The following is an 18585-nucleotide window of genomic DNA, read 5'->3' on the forward strand; positions in this document are numbered from 1 at the left end:
GAACCAAAAATATCTCAAACGTACTTGTATCTAAGATGTCCGCTCTCACCCATAAAATGTTTTGTAGATACAGCCTTTCACATAATAGACAGGTTTCCTTTTAAATCGGCGTGGGAGTGAAATATAAAGTCTTATAGACTGTCGGTTTGTACTTTTAACCTGTCATATTGAATAGAAGAATATTTATATAGATGTAGAAAAGGTAAGGTATATTTATTTAAGATTCGTTTTTGAATATGCCTTATTGCACGTTACATACCTTACGAAATATTTAGGATATATGGAGCTATGGTTTAACTGAGCAGTTTTAACAATGATGCAAGTACAAAGAGAAGATGCCACATGTGATTGTACACTGTGCCAAAAGAAAATCGGCTCTGCTAACAGTTGACGATACGAAAGCACGCACGTGCGAAGTTTTGTTGTCTGTTATGGTGATAAAAATAAAACTAATGAGTATACAAAAATAGTATCTTTGGGAAAGTTGTTTGTAATCATGAGTACAAACACGTGTTTAAATACCGTTCACTAATTACCAGTCACCCTGTATAAGTACAGAAAAATAATTAAATGTACTATAATACAAATAAAACAGTTAAGAAATAACTAACTCAACACTACACGTGTAATCATCAAATCGCTCATAGTCTATCAAAGTACCAACGAAAAGCTATAAATATAATTATAAGAACTTGGAATTAATTAAACAAAGAGGGCGTGATCCTGTTCCCTGCGGATTATAAAGGTAATTGCGTACATGCATAGTTCTGTTATGTTGAGTTATGCTAGACGGGCAATATTTAGTGTATTTTTGTTTACTTTTAACTAAAAACTTATATTCCTTTAAGATCACACTGGATGTTTGTCCGTCAATCACGCTGAAACTACTAAACGGATATTGATGAAATTTGGTATACAGTCAGGGTATGAGCTGACTTGGGTGATAGCTTCTGCCAGAGGCAGCATCGTTCCTGTGCGATAAAAAATATCCTATCACCCAAGTCAGCTATATAACCCGTCTATATACCAACAACAAAATCCATTCTGCAGTTTCAGCGTAATTGACGGACATCCAAATGAACTTTCACATTGTGATTAGTCTGATAGTGTGATAATATAGTAACCGAAAAATATCAATTTGGTTCAAATACACATTCCCAGTTGCTCGTCTGGTTTAAACAGGAACAAAATTAACGTAACTTACATAAGTACTCACCTTTATTAGTAGCAGGTAGCATTAACATTATGAATGTTCCTCCTAATTCCTTCGACGTGTAATTAAAAGTTTTGATCCTCACAACTTAGATTAGGTGGTTCCTAAGGGATTTCGTTACAAGTTACCGTTGTGGGAAGACTGTATCTCGAAGATATTTATTGGATACCAACACATAAACAAGTCCGTGGTTTTTCTTTAATAGGATCGGCAGCGAATATACCGACTTTGAAGGAGTTTCACACAAGTACTTAACTTAAGTGTTTACTTATGTTATAAGTTACATTTAAGATTAGTATGTTAGAAGAACTTCAAAAGTGATTTGTGTTTTGGCGATATTTTTAAGTAATATTTAGATATTTGATTTGATTTTGTGTGAAGCCCAATGTAAATTAAATAAACTCAAAATGTGTCATTGTATTACTTATTTTCAACATAACTATCAGATTATTTAAGTGTGGGAGAACCAGGCCTCGGCACGAATGGGCCGGCTCGACCTGAGTGATACCACGGGTTCACAGAAAACCGACGTGAAATAACCGAGTGCGGTTACCAGAGGCCCAATTACCTCTCTGCCCAATTTTCCCAATCACCGATTCTCCAATTCCACCATAAAAACATGAAATTTAAAACTTGTAATACTACGAAGTTTGATATTTTTACAGCATTTGCTGTTCTAAACATAACTGGCGAAACTAAAGTGCTTCTAATAACAATATTTAGCATGATAATGTTATAACTGTTATGATCACTAATAAAAATTACTTATAATTTATTTAATTATTAACGACACAAATATAACAATAACATAGAAAACAATAATAATTTAAACCTAGAAACCTCATAACATTTTATCTTTAAAACCAACCAATTGAAGTCACAAACTTGCCGTCTGAAATTCAACCTTAATAACAAACTATTACAGTCCTAAACTTGTCTTCGCCACAAATTCCAAACCACTTCTAAAACTTAACTCAGTCGTTATATGCAAATGATTTATGGTAAATACTAACTAGACCAAGATATTACAATTAGAGAAAAACAAGGCTTTATTTACATTGCATTCAACGATAGTTTTGATAAGCAGATTTATACCCTATAGGTATTAACCTAACAATTCAATATCAATTGAAATTGAATTGTTAGAGGTCACTGATGTTTCATCATTATTTCAGCTAAGAGACATCTATTGCTTGTATACCCTCTTGTTTTCCAATTCCCTTAATATAGAGGCATCACGGCCTCACAGAAAACCGACGTAAAAAAAAATATTGCGTTGTGTTTCTATATGTGAATAACGTTACCGGAGGCCCAATTACCCTTCTTCCCAATCTTCCCAAGCCAGACGCACTATTAACGCCTCTGGTGTTTCGGGTGTTCATGGGCGGTGGCAATTGCTTACCATCAGGTGATAACAATCTTATGATTCTACTACAACTTTGAATATTTTGATACTAACTAAAAATCACGGCTTACTCACGTAAATTAATGGAGAAAAGCTCTACTAGTTTCAAGTCACAGAGGGACTCTGCGGACGTCGTGCAGCCTATAAGTATTTTTAATATTATTAGGTCAAAACATAGTATTCAATGATCGACTTAATTAAGGTACAACAATTAGCAAATTACGTTAAGTGAAGTCTAAAATTTTAATGAGCGAAGACCTAGAGATACCTCGTTTTAGGTAACCCTTAAAGCCTAAACAAAACGTCAACCATTTTAGAAATTCATGTGGAAAACTTCAAATTCTTAATTGATGGTCTTAATTTAGGGATGAACTTCACAAACAATTAGACCCTTTAAGATTTTATACGCCGTAAAGAAATTAAATTATTTCGTTGAGTTTTCTGACAGGTTAATACCCAATTTAACGAGAGATCCCCATTAGATCCCAAGGGTTATTTCGTTTTGTCTTTTGAATGCGAAACCATTTGTATTTCGTATCGTCACGCCTTTTATCACCCAAGGGGTAGGTAGAGGCGGAGGTCTAATCTTTAGAATCCAATAAATATTTTTTAACTTAAACTATAACTAATTTATTTAAAAAATAAATAAATACTTGAATCAATTATAAAATAAATGTAATGCAAGGTTTAGTAGCAAAACACACACATCATACACACAAATACATCGTGGGTTAGACAGCTGCCAAATTAGAGCAACTGGGACAATCGGATGACCTACCGATACTCTGATAACTACTGAATGACGGGAAACGTGTTACCTATCTCCTGCAGAGGTAGAATATATACCTAATATGCAATATTTACCTAGCGGCTTTACCGGGGCTCTGGTTCGAAAAGCAGGAGTAGGAACAGGGAGGTTTTTAGTCAGTAAGAGTCTGACACTCCTTCTCGCCTCGCCCAAGGCAAAAGAAGGCATTGGATAAATTCCCCCCCACAAAAAAATAATATGCAATATTATACATAATAATGGAATCATGCTATTTATAGAAGGTGTTCTAAAAATATCTGCCACAGTTTAAATACGCACGATGCGTATTTGGGCACACATGTTGTTTTCATTCACGAATCGACAGAGACTGTGAATGGGATAGCTCTTTCATAACACAACCATTATGTAGATTTTTTTATATAAAAGGAAGAAAGTAAGATACATAATACTACCTCAAATTTTAATTGACGTAATGGCAGATTCTTGTAAGGCTCCTTATTGATTATTTTTATTAGTTTAAATGGTGGTATTTCATGAAACCACCTTCAAGCTGTTTTACCAAATACCATTGATATTCATATTAGCACTGATTCAAAAGAGTAATAGGAGTTTCTGATTAATATTTAAAGGCTTAATTAATAATCAGAACTGTGTAATTCTTTGTTAAGAGAATATGATACCTATGATCATACAAATTAAGCTTTACTTTTGTTTTTGTAGGAGATCGCAACTTATGACGTCATAATTTTTTTGCGTCAAATAGCATACTTACTTCTCTAAAATTAGCTAGAAAAAATAAATAAATAAGTATATCGTCAAAATAATGAATGAAAGTACGATTACTTGCGATTGCGATTACTTTGATTATTTGCGATATTTTATTATATTGAAATGACAAAAAAAATATTTTTGACCTAGGAAACTACCCAATTAAAGGTCATAATCACAATTGTGTAATTCTTTGTTTTACGGATATGATACCTATGATCATATAAATTAAGCTTGACTTTTGTTCACAGCGAGCCTGCTGAGCGGGTAGGATGCGGCGGCATGCACCGCATCGTGCTGCTAATGGCGGTGCTCACGAGGGCCATCGCTCCCTTGGCTAACGTCACAGGTAATTATTACATTCCCTTCAAATCGACATACACACACACAACTTCACGCCTTTTATCCCCGAAGGGGTAGCCAGAGGTGCACATTACGGCACGTGATGCCGCTATACAATGTAAACCCGCTTTTCACCATTTTGTGTTAAAGTCCCATGTAATAGGGGGTGAGCCTATTGTGATCTTGAGCTTTCAAATCGACATTGATATCGGTTTTATAATTACCACAAGGAGCTGGGTATTCTTGAATTCATCAATGGCTTTGAATTTCTCAGTGGTATTATCGAAGTGTAAATTGCATTTAGTGTAATGTACCTATTTATTAAATCGTATTACACCAGGCGTGTGAATGATAAAACTGACGGATAACCTTTATTAATGACGCCAAAGGAGATATTATATCCTATCAGTAACGTGTGATTCAAAAGATGTACTTTTCATGACCTAATTCAGCTCTAAGTAGCTACCATTCTTGACAGAATTAACTAAAAAAATCACGGTTTACTCACATAAATTAATGGAGATAACCTCCACTAGTTTCGAGTCACACCTAGCCTAAATAGGCTCTGATCCGGAGCTGCGGACTACCAAGCGGGTTTATCGGGGCTGCGGGTCGAAAAGCAGGAGAAGGAACGGGGTGGTTTTTAGTCAGTAAGAGTCTGACACTCCCTCTCACCTTACCCAAGTCGGGAGAAGTCATTGGATGATTTTCCCCATAAAAAAAAGCCTAAATAGGCTGCATGACGTCGCCGCGTCTAAGAGTCTCTTTCTGACTTTAAACTAGTAGAGCTTTTATCCATTAATTACGTGGTAAAGAAAAGCGTGATTTTTTGTTAATTTAGTAAGTCCCGCGATCGTTATTACAAAAATACATTCTTGTCAGCACCAAATCCAACCACTTAGCTCAAATATAACCTTCAACATTTAGATAGACAATTTACCTATACAAATAAATTATAAACCTCCCATTATAATCCAAGATTGTCATCCGACATCAAAACACTAAACCAACAAAGTCCTGTAATGACGAAATAATATTCTGATTAATTAATCTCATTGTCAGCGACACGGTGATAATATTAATACCTCCATTGTTCTAATATCCATTAATAATGTCGCCTAGTTGTGTAATGGTTGCTGGTGACGATTCACGGTCATCAGTTGCATTTGAATGTCCGTGTGATGGAAGTTAGAACTTACGTATGTTATTATAGATAGGTCTTAGCTATTGCCGTAAGCTCTGCTTCGATTAATAGAATGTAGCAGAATAAGTTTGTGGTACAAATTAGAAAAATATATATAATTTGAAAATAAATTGGATAAAGACTAATAGTCAATAACACTGCGTGACTTTAGCAAACACATACTTATTACGGCGTTACTTCCACAAGGAGCAACTCTTTGTGTGATCTATAAATTGTTGATCCGAGTCTGAATGTCCTGTATATGTAAAATTGTCAGTGAAAACACACCCACGACACAGAATTAAATACCTAGTGTGGAACAACGTTTGAAAAAATTAAACGTTTTCTAGTTTTTCTACTATGTTTTAATCACAAATAGATATATACTGTAAACCAACTCTTTACATTTCTGTCTTCCTCCTCTGTAGAACAACACAACAAGCGTGGTACCACCGACAAAATTGTAAGGTTCTATATCTTCCAGCAGTGTTACGTGGCTTTTTCTTACGTCTTGCGTTGGCAAGAATTTATTGTCTCAGTAAACAGTAAAGTAGCGTATATTTATACATATGCCTTATTCGCATGTACTCGTGTGAGGATATTGTATTTTTGGGCTTGAATTATTATATTGTAATAGTCGTCTTAAGTTGTCAGTATTGCTTTTTATAATATGAGCAGCTGTAACACTTGTAATGAGTTCAGAAGATAATATTAAAATTGAGTGATCGAGTGAAAAATGTGGTATTAGAGAAAGGTGTGGCTTGAAAGACGATGTAGTGACAAGAATTGAAAAGGGAATGTTACGATGGTCTGGACTGATTTATGAAAGAAATATATAAGACGGATACGAATGGGGCCGTCTGTGGAGACCAAATTGGCGATATATTAAAAAAGGGCCAAATTAAAAGTACCCTTAATCGTCGAGCATGCATGAAAAGACTGATGACTGTTGGTCAAACAAAAGATATCTTACAAAAGAGGTATGTGAGATTCGTACCAATTGGCGGTCCACTGTCTCTTCCTATCCCCATGGGAGACAGGCGTGAGGTTATTTGTATTTGTACGATAAAATTATTTGAATGAACACCAAGAAGTAGGTACTGTGGAAGTAGCAAATGAGTGTGTTCGCAGAATTTGAGCTCTAAGCTGAAACATAATTTTACTACTTTACAACTTCTTTATAAATTGAATTAAAATCACACATTATTTGATTTCACACAAAGCTAACAAAATAGTAATATAATCGGATTTCAAAAATAAATAATATGTAGAAACATACCTATATTCCACAGCCGCATTTATAATGACTTAATCAAAAATCATCGTAAGCCGTTCGTCCAACAAATATATATAATTTTTTTTTTTAAATCTATTGTGTGACATACTAAATATCGTGCGACGATATATTATCAGTCAGCCTAAAAATATTTAAACGAAAAGTTTAAACCGTCAACGTTTTTTCCGTAAATATCATAGCTAAACCATTCTTAGTAATAAATCAGTTTGTTTTGCAAAAGACATTCAATTTGTCCCTTTCAACATCAGACGGTTAACTTTTTTAACATTAACAAGGGTTAATATCATTTGTTAACATTTTCATGAATAAAGAGGTTTTAACCCTTTAACGGTTTTTGAAGATCGTATTTTATCTACTAGTATTTTTAAAGGTTTTATGCCTAAGTTTCTCAGAAACACTTCACATTTAAGTAATAAATAAACTATATTATAACCTTACTTGTCACATGGAATAGGAATACTAAGTGTGCTATGCTTTGGCACGAAGTGGCGGGCTCGACCGAAGTGATGCCACGGCCTCACAGAATACCGACGTGAAGCAACGTTTGCGTTGTGTGAGTGAGGTTACTGGATACCCAATTACCCTTAAATTGCCCTTCCTAACCTTCCCAATCCCAAGATCCCCAACAACCCTTAAATTCCTAACGCCCAAAAGGCCAGCAACACACTTGTATCGCCTCTGGTGTTTCGAGTACCCATGTGCGACGGCAATTACTTACCATCAGGTGATCCATCTACTCGTTTACCGGCTTATACTATAAAAAAAAAACAATAGACATGATCCAATTCTCATAAAGATTATTCTGTAAAAAGATAACCTCCTAGTACTACATACACGTACACACATGAGTATTTCAAGTATTAATACACAAAATTATCTCCCCAAGGTCCACCGGCCACGGAACCGAGTAATCCGCTAGCTTCCACCATGATGACGCCGCCACCAACAGTCTTCCGAAACCCCAGGGTCACCAGCAAGCCAAGGAAGATGAAGCAAGGGAAAGTAGACTCGCCCATGCTGAACTATATATTCGACGCGTATGCTACAAGCAATAAGCATTTTCATGACAAGTAAGTAGCGTTTGGTTTTCGTTTTAGTTAAGTCTTTGACTGCCAATAGAAAACTAATGGAATGAAGGCCAATCCTCCGCTAACGTCGGTCACCGGAGACCACCACGGTGTTCAATGTGTTTAAAAGGTATAAACGAAAATACGAACTATTTTTTTTTATTTTTCATAACGCCAAACTGCCAAGTAGCTTACTAGAGCTCTGTCTTGAAAAGTAAAAGTAGGGACGGGGTGGTTTTTAGTCAGTCTGATTCTGATACTCCCTCTGGCCTCACCTAAAGCAGAAGAAGTCATTTATTTTAATGATAAAGGTCGGGTCCCCTTTAAAATAGCTTTTTATTCTTTACGTGTTAAAATGTAGAAAATCCTTAAAGAAGTATTAATAATATTTCATTATGATTTCACAGAATAAGTTTTTGTTTTTTAACCTAAGGAATAAATCCAGGAAGAAACATAAATTAACCCTATCGTCTCTTCGAATTTCTCCTTTTACGGCTTTTACATAATATTAAAATTTTTAATCAGCAACGTACAATTTAATTAAAATCGTGACTCATCTACAATTCTATTCATAAATCTTTTACTAAATTGCATTCTCAGATGCTTCTTCCTTGACCCAGAAAATTTGCATTTGCAAATCATAAGAACAAAATGGAACATCTAATGAGAAAATTTGGCCACGACGCTTCGTAATCTGCAGTGTAAAATGTAACTTGAACCCCCATTTTGCACATTTTATATGCAGTTAGAGGTCCCATAAACTGTCCAACAGAATTGAACCAATTTGAGCAAATAGATGGATCTTGTCAGGATTGATGCCATGGTTTTCAATACAAATGGTGTGAAATAAATTATAGAGTTACCGAAATCAAGTATTCATTGGTGTTTGAAACCTGACAGTATTGATAACGTATATAGCGTTGATAGTAGATAGGGTTTTTACACAACACCTATGAATTACACATTAGAATTTTCTCCTGTGTTATGGGTGCGTTTACAAACATACAAGTTTACATGCACGCGACACCCAGACAGAAAATAACAATTTGTGGATGACACAAAGTTGCTAGTTGCTCCGTGCGATAATCGAAAGCACTACACATTGCGTGGCACCCGATTGCCCAGCCACTGCACCAATCTACAGTCATCAGTTATTATTTTGTAAATAAAGCACTTAAAATATATTTACGATTAAGAAATCAAAGTTAACCTCAATTTTTGTTAGGAAAATAAAACAAAATCAAAAAAATGTTTAGGTTGAAAAATATTTCCACTACCGTACTATTTTGACAGCTGTGGAAATTTGATTTACAGGCTTGCCAACTAAAATTTCATGTGAGTACTGAATAAAATATTTGGAAAATATGAAACTGGAATGGCTGACGAATTTTGTGGCGCAGATATAAATGTTCACTACCTAATACAAAGATATATGTATATGGCAGAGAATGATTTAATGCGAAAATTTAGTAACAACGGTAGCAGTTATTTAAAGCAGGTTACTTCCAACAAGTCATTAATGAGTGGAATTAAAGAAACTGCTTATAGTATGATTGACATCTCTTCTTGCTTCAGACCTGTTGTTGCTTACTGGTCTTAGTCGTACATAATATTATTATGCACTATTTGTCAATAATTTAGTATGTATAGATTTATTCCTATTGACGAGTCCAAAAGCCAACCCTCAGTAAGACTACGGCCCTAAAGAATAATAAGTATGAGCACAGTTAAGATATTGTTAGACACACTCATTTTAAGCACGAAATCATGCTTCAAATGAGCACTTGTTACTTAGTAGCATGTGTGTTGGAATATCGCTCAGAATTAGCATGGCTCATTTCGAGCATGCTTTACGTGCTCAATAGAATGCTATTTTAGAGCATGTGTAAAGTACTTTTATGTAACAAATAATGTCCTTAAAACAAAAAAGAAATTTTAATCTCCACATCGTAATCTTTTTAGGATAACCTAAAAGAACGCCTCATCTTAAAAAGATTACTGTAAAACGAGCTTATCGAAGACTAAATCTATCAGACATTGCAGTAATATTCTTTTGATGGCTTTTTTATAAGCCATTTAGTTTGATCGTAAGCCTTATTTTATGACCTCTTGCATTGACCTATACTTATTCAATCGAAACGAACTTTTTGGTAATGGATATTTGAAACTTCATTTCATGGTTGGTAGGCAAACATTGTGTAAAAGAAAACAGTTCCGGAGCTGCGGACTACCTAGCGGGTTTAATGGGCTCCGCCTCGAAAAGCAGGAATAGGAACGGGGTGGTTTTTAGTCAGTAAGAGTCTGACATTCCCTGTCGTTTCGTCCAAGGCTAGAGAAGTTATTGAATGATTTTCCCCCCTAAAACAAATTTGATCGGAAAGTCGTTTTGTAAAAAATATAATAAAAGCGGCTTATACCACAGACCTCGTATAAATCTTACCTTAATTAGCCAAAGAATAACCGCAATACATATACCCACGGAAAATTTCCACTAACAAAAAACCAAATTAATCCCGACTCATAAATACCCCACAAAATCACTATACCGTAACAAATAAATCATTCGGTGTGAAGGAACACGTTCTCTTAAATACTGAAACTAATTTCGGTAATATCGACCAACGGTATCTCATTTGTCCGCCTTAATGAAGATCCTTTTCAGTTCCAAGTCAAAGGCTTTTGTTACACCGAAGCTAATCTGGTTACGGTCAGAATTAGATACTTGTATTTCATTTGCACGAATGGTTATAGGACGTGTTTGTGAATGGTTCGCTTTGTATATTACTGATTATTTATTATGTTGTGCATTCATTTTCATGAGTACGTTGTTGAAATTTTGATTAGGGAATGGGAGGTTACTGATGTGAAAATTTTTGATTGAATAGGTGTTTGTTGATAGCGTCTTGTTGAAGATTTTATGTTGAATATGATCTTTTGATCTTTTCTTCTTGATAAACAACAAATTTAATATAGCAATAATTATATTAATTTTATACATTCATTGTTTCATCTAGTGTTAGATCCTGGTTTACAGGAGTTGCAGCGGTTATTAGGTGGTTGGCGGGTTTGTCTCATTAAAAAAATCCATTATATCCATCCATATTAATAAAGTAAAATATTTTGTAACATAAGAATAATCATTATCAGATTCAAGACAGTTTAAATTTAAAACTTTAGCGTCAAGTATTTTTTTTTCTTTTACTACTGTGCTTTTTATCAAATTTTATGATTCTAAGTCAACGACAAGTATTCTCTTAAGGTTTTGAATCCTCTGTGTGTTATAAAATGTTGTTTTGGAATGGCAGATTTTAACTGCGAGTATTTGATATTTAACTGTTTATCTCTACGGTACAGTTAAACTGATTCAGTAAAAAAGTTATTCTATAAAAGTCCTCTTTTCCTCTCTTGAGTTCCTTAAAAAATCCCATGAAATATATTAAAACAAAAATGATATCAGCATAATAATAAAGACATTTTAGAACAAAAAATAAGAAATTATAACGTTTTGTAATTATTTTTTTATTATTAAAATAAACCAATTTTCGTACATTATTTATGCATACACAACAATTTTACGATACGACACGATTTGATAACAATGTATTTTTTGTGTTTTGATGCTGAAGATTGATATATTCTACATTTTTCCATCAATTACGCAAGCGAAACAGGAGAACAAACAACTAGTACTAAAAATAAAATTAATCCCAAACCTCATTTCATATCTCCCCCTTCAGTGGTCCAGCTAGTGCCCAATTTTAGTACATTTAGTACATTACTAAACTTAACATATTACAATGTGCCCCAAACTTATCTACTTGATGAAGCTCACTGTTGGACTTCAGCATTTACTTGAAGTCTACACACATATCTCAAATTACTGTCACGAGCCTTTGTAACTTAAGTTCTGGACTAAAACTTATGTTATTACTCTAACTAGACATAGTAAAATATAGTATTTACCCTGTATAAGTATGTGGTACAAAAAACTATTAGTCACCGAATGCTCTTTGTCTCAGTCTGAATTTCGCAGCCAATTTTGTCGAAATTTTCTTTCATACAATAAGGAACATAATAAAATAGGCATTTTTCGATTTGGTGCAGTCATTATCATGTTAAAGCGTGACTAACGGAAATAGTATTTTTCTTAACTTGTACTTATAGGCAATTTTATTTTTCCTTATTTCTCTGATGCTTATTTTTTATGTTATTTGAAAGGTATTACAAGAAAATCTTTGATTTGCTGTAAGTTTTTTGGATTCAAATTTAAAAACTACTAGGTATTATTTATTATTTTTTAGTATCCATACAACGTCACATCAGCATTACTAAATGATTTGAAAAAAATGAACAGATTCTAATATTATTTTAACTGATTCTATTATTATATTATATTATTATAACTGATTCTAAATTTAAAGCGAAAACCTCCATTTTCAACTCAGGCAATATACCTAAAACCTTCTCCTAAGTCTAAAAAATACTATGCTGAAAACCGCATCAATATCGATTCAGCCAAACGAGAGATAGTCACGCACAAAAATACAGATCAAATGGCATACATACATACATATCAAACTGAGAACCTCCTTTTTTGAAGTCAAGTTAAAATTGTAAAACAAAATAAATAAAGTCTAGTTACACGACGGTGTGAAGTGAATCCATGTAATTTGAAAGCGAATCACGTCCATACAAAAGTTACCAGTTTGAATAAAACGAGCCACGCTGGGTCACACTTTTTCTTTTGTAAAAAATATACAAGCGTCTCGGCCTAACATATGTTAGGGTTGTTTCTTTTTGTAAATTAGACTCGGTATAATATCATAACTTCGCCTTTATCCATCTACAGGATTCTTTTTCTTTGCTGTTTAGTTCGGGAATGGAGAAAAGATTCTTTGTATATCTCGCTACGTCTTTAGATAACGTCGTTTTATGTTAATAGGTATTTGTTCTTTGTTTTAGGCCGAAGTTGAGTTATATTTGGGAAATTTTGCATTCATAGTATTGTACCTATGTATATGTATATACAGAACATTATTTTCCATATTTTTGTGTCACGGTACTTTTCCACCAGAGATGTGCTATTTAACTATGCTACGAAGATGTAATAGATAACCTGTGAAACTATGTGACCATTTCCACTGATACTAAGCTATGTAGCCGTGCGAGGAAGATGCGAAGCTCTAGTATGTGATATATCTATTACAGGAAAGCCTTTCATTCCATATAAAAGGCATAGGTAGCTTAGTTGAGTCCGTTTCCACCAGTGTTAAGCTATGTGTACCAATAAATATGATTAGTGGAATCCAAAAGCATCCAAACCAACATAGCATAGAATATCTCTGGTAGAAAAGCATTATTATTCAGTAGTTTGATAGCATTTTAAAGATAAAGTGCTATTGTAATCGATAGACGTCTGATTGCCATCGATTTTATGGCAACAAGGAAACGTTGCTTCCCCCACAATGGTCTTGATAGACGTATACCTTTTACTGATTGACAATATAAATGGCGTGACACGTATTGAATGCTTCTGTCAAGTCCTATAGAGAATACAAGCATTATATTCCGTGACTATACGATATTTACATTCATGATAGATGTATACTTGGGAGCAAAGAAACGGAGTCAGTCATTTTTTCTTTTTCGTTTCTTGATATGTATTTTCTCATACGAATATTTTCTTAATTTTATCACCTATGAAATAACAGTATGTTTAATAACGAATAAAGTTAAATAAGGTTCTTTGAAATGAAAAGAAAAAAACGCCTGTGGCACGTGTTTGTATACTCATAAAATACATGACTGAACGGTTGGTGCGATGGCAAGGCAATTGGCGGCCGTGCAACGTGTAGCGGTTACGATTCCGGCACTATTCGTGTAATCGACAAATTGTTGTTTCGAGTCTGGGTGTAATGTGCATTTAAACTTGTACTCTACATCTAAACGCGCTTAGAAATTACTGGTCCGAATTGATAGATTATTTCTGTGTTGGATAGTCCATTTATTGACAACGATTACATGCTATAAAACGCTACGAATTATAGGAACCTAACAGAACGGGTAAATGCTAATATGAGAATGAAAGGAAGGCGTAAAATTACGTTATATATTATATCCCTGTTTTAACCAAATACGACCTTGAACAGTCTATAAGCATTATTCAAATATGAACCTTATTCAAAAGCAAAAGCCTTTATTCCTGAATTATGGTGAAGACAAACTTAAATAGCCTTATTTAAAGGTATTTCCTCTAGTCATTACTCCAATTAGCCTATGGAGCGTTAAGTAAGATTATCTCAATTTTCAACAAGATATTTAACGACGACTTTTAATTTTAATTAAACAGATTATGACACTTACTTGGAAATGTCTAACTAGCTGTTATTATGGCCAAAATTAAGATGAGACAGAAACTCATGAAGCGTCTAAATAATTGGTAGAATTTCACCAATTTGCTGCATTCTTGTTGAACGCTAACGTCATCATTTTCGTTCTCTGTATGATAATATCTACTTGCGTTGTTTTCTTGAGTTATTTTGTGTGTATGCGAACTATTTTCTATATGATATGATCACCTATCAAAAATTATTCAATAAAGGAAAGAAAGAGAAAGCATTTATTTCACATGCTAAGAAACAAATGACAGTGTACAGAATTTACAGTAGGTATTAAACATGTTATACTTATGGGTATAATACGATAATCCGACGCTTAGCAGAGGATATGCCTTCAACAGTTTTCTTTCAGCAGTCAATGCTTTAAAAGATTTCAAAAATGAAAATACATTGTACCAAAAAAAGCTAACCCCATCGTAATCAGAACACGTTTCATTAGAAAAGACTACCTCAATGCAAACAGTAATTCAAAATAATAGTTTAGGATATTCCATTATTTGTGATATACCATTTATCCATCCTAAATATTAGGCTAGTAACCTAATTAGCTAACGAAACTGGAACGTGCGTGAACGACAATATAACAGCACTTGGGTACGTCACCTTGTAATTACCTGAGTGTATTCAACAACAAAAGTGATAAAACAAGAGTGTTTATACAGTCTGGCTTACTTGACTGTCGTTTACATTTTAAATAGATGCGCAATACTGTATCTCTTGCCGTATGGAACTTTTGTCTCTGTTACACTGTTAATTCACTTTACTGTGTACCTGTACCTTGTTTTGATAGTCTTTATTAGTTGTTTCTCTTTTCTTTTATGTAAGTTCAAGTTCATTTGATTTTGGTTGGCGTTGGTGTCTGGGCAACTGGCTGCTGTGCAACGTGTAGCGAGGTCGATTCCCGCACGGAATGACTCTTTGTGCGATCCACAAATTGTTGCTTCGGGTCTGGGTGCCATGTGCATGTGAAATTGTACATATATTTGTAAATGCACTCATGCCACAGGAGAAAATTCTAATGTGGGGCAATGTTTTTGTTGTTAACAATTGAATATAATTTTTATTTAGTTAGTTTCAAGACTCAAAAACGATAAGTCAGTTCTGGGTCTGTTTTATTAACCAACATGGCACCTATCAGACATCCAGAAATATCTATAAACACGTGGTTTAACCATAACAGTTGACGTTACATCTATATAACAACAAGATAAGAAAACGGATAATCGAAACTCGACAAGCCCACGAACTTTTATTTCCACGAGTCTAACCAAGCCAGCTAATTCCTTTAAATTTAATGAAGGTTTCCTAACTTAATTCGGAATTTTAATCATCAAACTTAAACAGAATTTATATAGAGTTTAAAATAGGGGTCTGATCTTCATTCCCTTTATTTGACCTTAGAATAACTAAGAAGGAACATAATTAAGTAACTTATTGATGTTTCGTGACGGTTTGGTTAAGAACCTTTTGAATGCCTAATCTACTATTTAACTACAGACAAGCTTAAGCATTATTTCGTTTAAATTCGACTTGCTTGTTTTCTAAGTAATTGCAAGAAGGTAATTCTAAGTAATTCCAGGTAATCATCAAAAGTTCTAGTGATTACCATGGAATTGTGAATCGTGGCTTTTATTTGATGAATGAAACCTCCTACTCTAGTAATGTGAAAATTATTAAAAAATACACGACACACAATATTTTTCTTATCATGGTGAACTGTGCGCTTCCCACGAAACTTTCTGCCTCGCACAGCTAAACTGTGGAATGAGCTGTCGTCGGCCGATTTCCAAACCAATACAATACGATTTTTTTAAAGGCTTGCAACGCACCTGTAACTCCTCTGGTGTTGCGGGTGTCCATAGGCAGCGTTAATCGCTTACCATCAGGTGACCCGTCTGCTCGTTTGCCCCTTATTCCATAAAAAAACTGTATCAGTTGTATAAATTGTAAGACAGTTAAATCTATGCTCTATATAAAATGCGTTTATGAACAGTATGCGAGTAGCATACTGTTCATAAACGCATTTTTATTTACTATCTAATTTCTATTTAGAGACCAAAGTTCGCATCGTCATTGTCATAAACGACACATGACAATCCCAATAGCTTACTACATCCAAAATACCAAACCGCAATACAAATAAACATAATAACGGAACGGCATTGGGATTTGCAAGGCAAACAAAACACACAATATGTCATCAAACAAGAGGAGTATTTCCCCTAAGCGTAACGATGTTACATCTGAGATAAACACATCTGGTTTAAAGCCAAAATCCGATGGAAATTTGTGATTTCTGCATACAAATATTGATTCTGGTTTAGTATTGAAGACCTTTAATATGGAAGCTGATGTAGTTACATCTGTTATCAAGTGTTTGAGAGCTATGCTTTGCCACGAATGGGTCGGTCCGACCGGAGTGATGTCACGGTCTCACAGAACACCCACGTGAAATAACGCTTGCGTTGTGTTTTATTTGAGTGTGGGTGAGGTTACCGGAATCCGATTGACTCTTCTTTCCAATCTCCCCAATTTCTGATTCCCCAACAACCCTTAAATTGCTAACCCCCAAAAGGCTGGAAACGCACTTGTAACGCCTCTGGTATTTTGGGTGTCTATGGGCGATGGCGATTGTTTACCATCAGATGATCCGTCTGCTCGTCTGATCCGTGGTTCGGCTTATACCGTAAAAAAAACGTTTATTCGGTGATTTATGCCTTTTTGGCATAAATCACGTTTAAATTTCGCGATTTATGCCAAAAAGGCATAAAAAAATAAAAATAAGGGAACAAGAACATTAATGTCACGACTTTTTGATCCCACGGCGGGTAGGGGAGGCCCAATTAAATTAAAATATAATTCATGGTATTTCTGAGAAATTACAAAAAAATCTTCGTTATACTTTTTCCGTCCTGGAAAACAGAACTTGGCTTGGACATCGCACTTACTTTATAGATAGAAAATATTCCACTAATAAGATAGTCATAATTATCTTTTAACTTTAAATAATAGAAGAATTCATGAACACTAAAGCCTTAGATCTGATAGAAAGCGCTAAGGATGCACCAATCTAGACTTCAAAGGCTGATAAAAAGAATTTGCCAGTAGATATTAAATTCCAATCTAAAAATCATCTGTCGTTCGTTAGGAGTTTTTTCGATTTTATCAGCATCCCTTTCACTCTTTATTACTATCTCATCTGTTGGAGATAAAGTTCATTTGTCAGTTAAACGTTTCCTAATCTTGTTTTGATATCGGCTGTCCGCAAGTATTTTTGTAAAGTCGAATTTGTCTTTGTTGATCAAATATTTGCATTGCAGTTTCGGTTATTTATTTTGGATATTTCTATTGGAGTAAATTTTGGAGTGGCCAATTTTCTCTGGAGATTATGTTTAAATTTGTATCTCTAGCAAGCGAATCTACAGATAGATAGGTTATTAAAATCTGCCATCAATGAGATCAAACAAAGACAAACCTTTTGTAAAATAAAACTGAATAAAAATTAAACACACTCAGCTACTGAAATCCAACAACGGAATTAAACAAAAAATAATAATTTCTTCACCCATAATAAATTACTATAATAACGAAATGCAATACTCGTATCTAACATAATGGTTTTAAAACACGTTTTAATTTGTTTCAGATTTCGTCCACCATCATTTGAAGAGAAAGCTTCAGAAGATACAATAATAGACGCAGACACAGGTTCAACCGTTATATTCGACTGTAAAGTGACTGCACTAAGGGATAAAACAGTAAGCAATATTTTTGTAATAGATTTTGTACGGGGGATATTTTTATAGGATTGATCGGTATACAAGGAGACGGATTACTTAATGGTAAGCAATCGCCGCCGCTCATGAATACCAGCGGCGTTAGAAAAGTGTTGCACGGCCTTTGGGGTTAGAAATTTCAGAATTGTTTGGGATTTGAGGATTGAAGAAATTGTGCAGGTAATTGGGCTTCCAGTAACCTCACTCACACGACGAAACACAATGCGAGCGTCATTTCACGTCAGTTTTCTGTGAAGCTGTGGTATCACTCCGGTCAAGCTGAGTCGAGACGCAGCGTGGCTGTCCCACAGTTAAATTGCCTAAAAATTGGAACACTGTTACAACTTTTGTTTAAGGATTAAAAATA

At 34.5% G+C, this 18585-nt stretch overlaps 1 protein-coding gene across 2 annotated transcripts in view; it reads left to right on the top strand.

Annotated features, from left to right (window-relative positions):
- The window catches only part of LOC118277772 (leucine-rich repeats and immunoglobulin-like domains protein 1), an 83780-nt gene that overhangs the window by 36467 nt on the left and 28728 nt on the right, over positions 1 to 18585 (top strand). For both annotated transcript variants that reach the window (XM_050700326.1, XM_035596679.2), the window contains exons 2-4: positions 4407 to 4504; positions 7864 to 8047; positions 18089 to 18200. In XM_050700326.1, coding sequence (XP_050556283.1) covers positions 4438 to 4504; positions 7864 to 8047; positions 18089 to 18200 — 363 coding nt within the window. In that variant the 5' untranslated portion in view covers positions 4407 to 4437. The remainder of the gene's footprint in view (positions 1 to 4406; positions 4505 to 7863; positions 8048 to 18088; positions 18201 to 18585) is intronic.

The sequence above is a fragment of the Spodoptera frugiperda genome, chromosome 18 (assembly GCF_023101765.2).
Source record: "Spodoptera frugiperda isolate SF20-4 chromosome 18, AGI-APGP_CSIRO_Sfru_2.0, whole genome shotgun sequence".
NCBI classification, from domain to species: domain Eukaryota; kingdom Metazoa; phylum Arthropoda; class Insecta; order Lepidoptera; family Noctuidae; genus Spodoptera; species Spodoptera frugiperda.